At 35.5% G+C, this 9,458-nt stretch overlaps 1 protein-coding gene across 2 annotated transcripts in view; it reads left to right on the forward strand.

The window, feature by feature from the left end:
• The window catches only part of LOC142339308 (retinoic acid receptor RXR-alpha-B-like), a 55,229-nt gene extending 47,313 nt beyond the window's left edge, over positions 1-7,916 (forward strand). For both annotated transcript variants that reach the window (XM_075389254.1, XM_075389264.1), the window contains one exon: positions 7,230-7,916. In XM_075389254.1, the coding sequence (XP_075245369.1) occupies positions 7,230-7,709 (480 nt within the window). In that variant the 3' untranslated portion in view covers positions 7,710-7,916. The remainder of the gene's footprint in view (positions 1-7,229) is intronic.
• Positions 7,917-9,458: the final 1,542 nt, after the last annotated feature.

Genomic DNA, 9,458 nt, shown 5'->3' on the forward strand with positions numbered 1-9,458 from the left:
TTGAGATTTAAAATCCAAAACAGTTGATAATGGTGGTAGTAGTGATGTGCTTGGATGTGTATGCCTATGCTATGAACCGCTGTAGGAGATACTTTTAACCAATGCTGCCAAGAAGGCCTCTATCCCCTCTGAATCTAATTTTGCTTGAGTAAAACCACGTCATAAATTGGGTAACAAAATAAACTAATTTTTATAGAAAACGAGCTTTTTCATACTGGTAGGTCTTCTAAGTTCACTATAAATGTATTTGAAGCATTTATTAATTGCTCTCAAACAAAGTTTGTAGCAATTATATTAGTCCTGTTGGTCTTTTTTAGGCGATTTTTTCGCTTGACCGATTTTCGTCTGACGCATTTGACTTACTTTTCGTCCTTAAAAACAGGATAAACAAGTAGCGCCCAGCGGACATTAAGTTTCATTAGAGGCCCTCAGGCGCAAATAGTAGTCCGTCAAGCGCTTAGTGTGGTGAAGCTAATGGGAAGGCCGTAGTTAAAGGTTAAAAAGTCATTTTTAGGGGTTTTTGAGCCATTTAAAATGTTGCAATTTTTCGGTTTTTTTTGTCATTTTTCGAAATTTTTGTTGGACCAGACTAAAATTGAGGCTGGGTAAAGTTGATAAAGGTATTTTGAAAGCCATAAGTACTTTTTAGGACCATTTTAAGAGCTATTTTAAGAGTTTTGGTAATCGAAACAAAAACGCGCAAATTTTTTTACTAATTTTCACAATTTTTCCCAAGGTTATTGAAAATTTTTGTCATTTCTTGATTTTCGTCAGCCCTAGAACTGCATCTAGGTTTTGATAATAGATAATAGTGGTAATGGATTGGTTTTCAACATTTTACCATTTTTTTGACAAAGCAATTTTTTTATTGTTTTTTGAGATTTATTGTCAGTATTCAAGTTGTTTCAGGCCCAGGGGCTAGAAAACATCATTAAGGGTTGGATAATAAGTTACCGAAAAGTTTTTACTGGCCATGGAAAGGTTTCAACTTTTGAATATCACAAATTTTAGCAATTTTTTAAATAAAACTTTCAAGTTTTTTTTTTTAAAATTGTCATTTTTCAGTTTTCTCCAGCCTCAAGAGCCAAGGAACCTCCTCTAGGGTTTGATAATAGGCTACTTTATAGTTTCCAGATGCAATGGAATGTTATTCGAGATTTTGTCATCACGAATTTCAGCGTCTTTCTTAACAAAAATTGAATTTTCAATTTTTGACGTTTTTTGTCATTATTCAGGTTTTTTTCAGCCGGAGGGCGCAGAAAACCCCCGTTATGGTTTAGTTATAAGCTAATAAAAAACTTTCATTAGCCATTAATTAGTCTTCAACTTTTTTATCACAAATTTTAGCAATTTTTTAAAACTTGCAATTTTTTTAGGTTTTTCGAAATTGTCATTTTTCAGGTTTCTAGAGCCTGAGAGCCAAGGAACCTCCTCTAGGGCTTGATATTAGGTTACTGCATAGTCTGTAGATGTAATGGAATGTTTTTCAAGATTTTAGTGACCCGAGTTTTTGAACTTTTTGTTGACAAAATTTGACTTTTTTCAAATTTTTGGATAATTATTAACATGTTCCGAGTTTATGGATCTTTGAACCAGTGACAATATTTAAGAATTGAAATAGGAATACTGGATAGTGTCTTGAGAAAATGAAAGGGTTCTAAAGATATTATTATCGCAAATTTTAGCAGGAGTTTGTTAAAATTGTGATTGCTAAATTTTTTGATTATTGTCCTTTTCTGGATTTAACGCTCATTACTGGCCAACGAAAATTTTTTAAGTCTTGCAGTTGAGTCACATGACAAGACTCCAGAGACAAAAACTTTGTAAATATGTCTTCACTGAAACATCTGGAAACTTGCAGTGTCGAATCTCATCATGGAAAATTATCCTAGCCCTCTCTGTCTGTGTCGGTTGGGGTTTCTTTCCTTCTCTTTATTGTTCACGTTTTATCTCTCACTCTATCTCTCTCTCTCCCTCCCTAACTCTTTTGTTGATGTCGCTTTTCAGCTGCTGTCATGTGGCGTGATATCATATATTACCCTCACCTCAGGCCCCTTCAATGAAGCGAAAGCTAGCCTCTTTAAACCGTGGCTAGCTAATGACGAAGCCAACCACTCGCCGGTCGTTTGAGAGCAATTCGCCCGACGTTAGTTGGTTATGTTTCTACAATTGGCTGTATAAAAATGATATTACAGCGCTTCCATTTTACAATTCAAAGATTATTTTGATCGGCAATTTTTGATTGGTCTTTTTTTGATCGGTAATTTTGATTGAAGTGTATTTGAAACGGGAATTGAAATGCGTGTAATCGAAGTGTTTAAGCCAAACTGCTTAAAACAACTTGAGAGCAGAGAGAGTGGTTTTCTACTGATGTCGCTTTTGAGAGAGAGAGAGAAAGAGAGAGAGAGAGAGAAAAAGAGAGCGAGAGCAAGATAAGTATATATCAAAAATTCGCTAAGCGAGCGACATTTTTTTCATTTTTTAGATCACGTGCGGCATTTGCAAAACGATCTTCTGTTTAAGCTCCAATTATTTTTGTTAAAACTGGTTTCCTCATTTATGTAAGGCAGTAATAGTGAGTTGACAGGCTTTTTTGATGTTTTGAGGCAGATAATACACTTTAAGATCCAATTTTCAGCTTTTTTCTATTTTGCCTTGTTTTAAACTGTTTGAGCAGCTTTTGTTTTTTTGTTCTATAGAATTTGGGGAAAATTTTTTGTTTTTATCAGATATAGTAACAGATTTGGCTGACGGTCATTTTCAATGGGATTGAGTTTGAGTTGTTTATGTTGAAGAAAACTAAAATGTGAGCAAAATTTTTTGCCGAATTATGCGTTTGTTGAGTTTTTTTGACTATTTCTTTTGATCTAATTCTTCTCGCTGTAGTTTTCATAATCAATGCTTAATTACGAGCTTTTCTATAGGTGTTGATACTAGGAACTGTCGCTTGACATGGCAATTTTCACTGAAATAAATTATACAATTTTTTGGTTTCAGGTTTTTCAGGTTATTGGAAACAATTTTTTTGTAGTGTCCTAGATAATTGCTCTCAAACGAATTTTGAAGTAATTATTTTGGACTCGCAGTCATTTATGACTTTTCGCTTCAGCGATTTTTTGTCTAACCTCTATCTCTTCGTCCTCAAAAACGGGATAAGCAAATTGTTCCCGGAGGGCATTTATTGGTTGAACAGCTCTCTTAGAGCCTTGCGTCTTACTAGTCTCTAAGTATGCTAAGTATCGTACCAAAATTGTTTTGAGACAATTTATTGGTGTGAAGGGTTGTCCCTAATCTTAAGTGTTTTACCCCAGCTTTCTCACTACTCGTCCCCAGTCCCCCTCAGTTATAACTCCCTGCCCCCACCCCCAACAGTACTCGCGTCCACCCTCCTACAACTAGTCAACCCTCCACCCCCCCCCCCCCCCCTGTTGTCCAGCTCTCCCGACCACACATCGGTTGACCCCGTACTCCACTCCCCCTTATGCTTGCATCCCTAAGCGCCAGCTGGCTACTACCGAAGGAGAGGATTTTGAGAGCATTTCGCTCGACATTAGGTGTTTTTATTTAATAATATCAGCGACCTACAACGGTGTATCGAACGTAGTAATATAGTAACGTTCAAAACATGAAACAAGCTATCGGGATTCTGAAAAGATATCATTTTTTGAATTCTTTGAAAACGGTCTGACAATGAACAGTGATTAATGTAGACTGGTGTCTGTTGGTGGAAGTACATTTTGATTCAAAGGAACACATCTCCAATGTCGCTTTTAATTTAATCAGATTTTGTGATCTTTTCGTCAAGATTTTATGGTTATTATTTTTTCAGTGAAGCAGCTGGGCGTTTGTAAATTTCACGCCAATGCTCGATCCAACATGAAATTGCAATGCACGGTTCTGCTAATAGAACAGTCATCTCAAAATTCAGACGAGATTTTTTCTCTAATTCGCTGAAAAAGTTAGCGCTAACTCAGCGGTTTGGTCACTAACTGTATTCAGCTTCTTCACATTATTTCAGGGATAATCAAAGATATTAGACGACCCTCACGATGTAACTCAACAAAAAATATCAGAAATTCCAATTGGAGACTATTTAAAAACTTTCTTCTTGTGACGATCTATTGGAAAAAGATGATGCTTGACACGCGTTGAAGAATCAATATGACTCACAACTTTGCGGTGATGAACGATTGCGGTTTTTTCTAATAGAAAGTTTGTTGGATCGTTTTTGCCACTTTTTACATAGAACATTCTTTCGCTTCCTTGGACGATTTGAGTTGCCTTTCCGTCTTCAAAGACGGGATAAACTGGTAAAGCTCTATGGCTTCTAAGAGAAGCTGATGAGGAGGCACCTTTCAAGGTGTAAAAGACTGTCTTGAACAGCCCCATTTTTAAACCCTTTCTTAATATTCCGAGGCTATCAGCCTTTTGCTTAAGCCAGCTGCAGTGAAGCCAACCGTTTGCCTATCCTTCGAGAGCAGTTCTTCGCACAGTAATTTTTTGTAACAGTTGAAATGAGTTTTGCTTTCTATAGACATTGTTCCCTCGTGCACCTCAGATGACTGGGGACTGAACAACTCTTGTGGCTGTTCTCTCCGGGCATTTAATTCTTTGTTAAAAGCAGTATCTGGTAAATGAATTCGTTTAATTACTCTCGAAGTTTGAGGCAATAATTGTAAACGTGTATTTTTATGCAAAATTAGCGCTTGACTGTTTTTTTCTAGAACATTCTTTCCATTTGGCTTCTCGACTGACTTTTTCAAGCTGGACTTTTTTGATTTTTTTTCCGAGTGAATTCAATTGCGAGCATTCAGAAATTAAGTCTGCTGCTAAAATAAAATTAATTTTTAGAGAAGAACGGCTCTAGCCCGTGTAGCTTAGTAGTCAGTGTTGCCTCCCTAGTCAGAAGTTTTTGCATCTTAATAGTTTCTCGAGCGTATGATCCCGTCTAAATTGATGGCCTATACAGTCGTTCGAGAGCAATTCGTCAAACGTTAGTCAGTTTATGTTTTGTAAATGAGTTTTAAATCCTGGAGCGAGTGCAATATTTTAATTTCACATTGTTTATTACTTATTAATTGCTCTTGAACGAAGTTCATAGCAATTATTGTAAACGTGTGTGTCTTTTTATGACTCCAAGAGGAGTATTGGTTTTCTTAACGTTTTTTTAACCGGAAGTACTAATCGTTAAGACGATGTTTTGACCTAAAAGCGAAAGCGAGTAAAATTGCATTGTGAACTAATTTTTTCTAAGCGAAAGAAGTTTTGTGATCATGTGCTGCGTTTAGCGAATGACTTTTGACATTGAAAAGCAGTTTTTGACTGAATAGCACATATAGATAACTGTTTTTAGCCGTTTTTTCGTCTAAGTGGCCTAGTTTTTTTGGTTGTAATTTGGTTTTTTGTAGAAATATTTATTCGATGCTATAATGATATGTAAACCTCGGAAATTGATACCACAGTGCTTTAAAGAGCATGAAAATGCGTTTGAAGTTCAAGAATGGGACATATTTCTTGATTTTTTTGTTAATTTTTGGCTTTTTTCTATTAAATTCTTCATTTTTGAATCTTTCAGCAGTCTTTTTCTCAAAAATTAGTGAATATGGCAACTCTCCTTTGATAAATCTTATACTCAACGCCTCTTTCTACCTCGATGTAATTTTGTTTTATAAAATTGTACATATGATAATCCGATTTTGGTAGTTTTCCAATGTTTCTTTGTTTTTCGTTCGAATTTTGGTTTTAATTACAAGAAATAGCCTTTTTGTGCAACATGGACTTTAATTACGTTTCAATAAAAATCAACAACTTTTGGCAAATTTTTTGCAAAATGTTTATGTTTGAATTCTGCTTTCTTTTTTGTGTTCTGTTCAGGACGATGTATTTTTGTCTTGGATGGCTCATCGTATTTTCTATGTCTCGAATGCTGAACAATGAAATGTATTCGTTTTTCTTGATTTTTCTAATTTTGATTTTTAACTTTCAAGAATCGAGAATTAGTCTTTTTGTTACGGTGTTCTTTACATTGTATCCAGGTTCTTCACATTGTAGTTTATAACTTTCTAGCTTTGTTTTGGCACCTACATTTTTATTCGTTATTTTGATTTTTTCAGTTGTAAGAAATTGAATGGTGTCAGCTTTTTCTTAGATTTTTGTCATTTCTTTGTTTTTCAATTGATTTCATTCAACTTCAGACTAGTACTGAGAGTTTATTAGAAAGCCGTTGCCAAATATTCCACCTATTACTATTTATTGCAATTTTCCCCGGCCTTGGTATTGTTAAACGATTTTTTGCCAACAGAAATTTTTTTCTGTTGCTTAAATCTTTTCTATGATTAATTTAATTTTTGAATTAATATGAAATCATGTCTAGAATATATACAACAAGAAAGAAGTATGTGTTGTGTTTGTCTTAATTGCAGTGATTAAAAATCTAGTTGTAGTGGTTTTTCGATTCTTGAGTTTGATTATTCTTTTTTGAAAAATTTAACTTAGTTTCTAAATTATTATTATTATTATTATCTTCCCTTTGCTTTCGCGATCTTGTTGAGATTAGAATCACGAATTATTTGAGGGTAATTGATAGCCCTATCAGCCTTCTCATCAGTATTCTGATTATCAGTATTCTATCAGTATTCTGACCATCTAATTATTTCGGACTTTTTTAATGTTACCAAACGTTTTCAGTAATATAATATTTTGCTGCATTGTTTCTCTTGGTGACAGTGGTTCAAATTTCACCAGATCCGACCTGGGAGGTATTGAGTTAATGGTTTAATACAAAAGGTAATGACCTCAGCTGCAATTACGGTTTTTTGTGAAGTCTTGAGGCTTCGAGTCGCTTCCGGAATTCTTCCGGCTATTTTTTTTTATGCAAAATTTTCGCTTGACAATTTTTACTGTTCTAGTGACTTTTACACCCTTGACTTTTTGCGTTTTGCGTGATCTAAAATTCTCTCAACCACAATTTCAAGCAGCTGAACTCAATTGGCGGCAGTTTAATGTTAAAAGTCAATTGAAAAGTGCGCCGAAACTGGTGCCATTTTTTACTTTAAATCTTAGTAGTGGTATATGTTAACCTCTAATGTGGTTATTTGAAGCCCACTATTGAACTTCTTAGTCCCATTTAGGCTCCCCCCACCGACTGAAGCAGGCTGCGATTGATTAGAGCTCCCACTAGTCGTTCGAGAGCAATTCTTCCGACGTTTATTCGGTTATGTTTGTTTTAGGTATTCCGCCATCAGTTTATGGGTCAAAATTATGTGTTGAGTGACAAGATCCGAGATCATCTCTCTAAATGCTCTCAGTTGTTTTCTCATGCGTCATCACTGGAGCCAGCTTCGACTCCGCAAGCCCAGGGATCAATGGGTGCGGGAATCCCTGGTCTACCTCAAACCAGTGCAGGTGGCAACAACTCTCAACTGTTTCTCCAACAGCAGTATCAGCAATCGCTATCTCAATTCCCGCTTCAGCAAAGTCAAATTATTTCACGCTTTCAATTGGGGTCGGCTGGTAATGACGCGACCTCCCCGACTAACACTGCCCTTGGTCAGCCACCGGAATTAATGGACTCTTCGTCTTCGATGTACTATCCCCATGCACACCAACTGCCCCCTCCCAACAGTCATGCCCAGAATCTGAACCCCAATCTGGCTGCGTACCAGAGATCCCCGACGACAGAGGCGACCCACCCGCCTCCGATTTACTAATTTTCATTGATAAGACATCGCCCACTGTTGCTCGGTGGCGTAACTATTGTAATGAATTTAAAAAAGCTTTCTATTTTCAGCATTGAATGTTGCGTAGTTTTAAGTTTGAATTAAGGGTTATCTTTGATGTTAAAATTTAATTTTTTGACAATGTGAAAATATTTTTGCTGTCACTCGCTTTGAGGGGTGAGTTTTCTGCTTTATTTTCTGCTATATTTACATCGAGGAGATGAATTACCAAAAAGTTTTATACATTATTAAGCAGTTATCATTCGATGCAGTCAATTATTAAAAGTGACTTCATCTTGATTGCATATTTTTACATTCTTGACTTAGAGTGATCAGCATAATATAAAATTTCACGTAATTAAACGAAATGATACCCGGGGAAATTGTCCGCTTTTCGGGTATCGGAAAACAAATTTCCATATAATATGCGAGTGAGGGCTTGTTATATTTTGTCTAATATTTGTTCCCTGTTTTGATTATTTGATCTCCGAGAGGTACAGATTTTCAATAAATTTTCTGATATAAATTGTTCTTGCCTGCTTTTGATGTTTGAGGCTTTTCACAGGCGCAGTACCAGAAATCAAAAGCCGTGAAGTTAAGTTTCTGTAATCCATCATGGGTATTTGGAACTATATGCTAGTCTGACCGTTTGTTGAGCTATACTCAATTGATATTTTTAGTGGAGACCAAAACTGGTTTCATTGATATTGTTGAAAGACTGTTACTAACATTTGAAGTTCAATTGTTTTCTGGAGACTACATGAAATTTTAATGACAATAAAAACAATCTTCAGGGTTTTCACTTCCCCAGTTGCTGTTGGACTTTAAGTATTGTACAGACACGCTTTGAAAGTGATGTGAGCTTTGTTTATACATTTCACTGAAAAATTGATTGCATATGACTAAAGAAGCATTAAAAACCACCGGAGATCCAGTAAGCTAAACGCCAAGTAAGCTAAAAACGAAAGTAATCCATTTTTTAACGACCGCAAATCGATATGATCTCTTTGTAGTTTATTTGCAAACAAAGGTGAGTGTACAAACCGAATGGTCGTTTGGTGATGTTATGTTGTTTTTCAATATGTCAATCGTTAGTGAATCAAGATGTAAAATTTAATAACGAACGTAAAAAAACGTTTGCTGCTTTACAGCAAATTCAAAGAACAAAGAAAAATATTGGCTTTTGTATGTGTAATTTTTTTGAAGGCGAGCGAGAAGTGTTTGCGAAATGTTCATGAAATGGCATTTTGGAACTAGTATGTATTAAGTAGATGCCACGTAGAGATTTTCTGCGGTTTTGCTGTTTGTCTTTCTTGAAAGTGTTTAGAGCCCGATGGAGACTACTCTTTCCCGTACTTTTTATGGTCGAGGATTTTGTTTTGTAACGATGTAAGTTATATTTCTTTCTAAATCTAATCAATGTTGCTTGAAAGAGTTAATTTCCGATAACTTTTGGATTTCTTGTGTTTGCGTATTTAATTTGCGTCATTTAATTTGGCGGCAATTCACTGCTAAAAATCAAAAATTAACCAGGGAATTTTATTTTACTTCAGTTATAAACCTTATTTGATTTGATTTCTTTTAAACCCGCACTCAACCCATGAGTTCTCTAATTGAATCTCCTTTCATGTCGATTGAAAACATTTTTCCCGACTATTATCTTAATTTGTTTATTTTTAAATGTTTTGTCTCACTGGGCCGGTATGCATATGCCAATATTTGCCTTGGATCGAATATTTT

This window comes from Convolutriloba macropyga, chromosome 1, assembly GCF_964194025.1.
Source record: "Convolutriloba macropyga chromosome 1, txConMacr16.3, whole genome shotgun sequence".
Taxonomy (NCBI): domain Eukaryota; kingdom Metazoa; phylum Xenacoelomorpha; order Acoela; family Convolutidae; genus Convolutriloba; species Convolutriloba macropyga.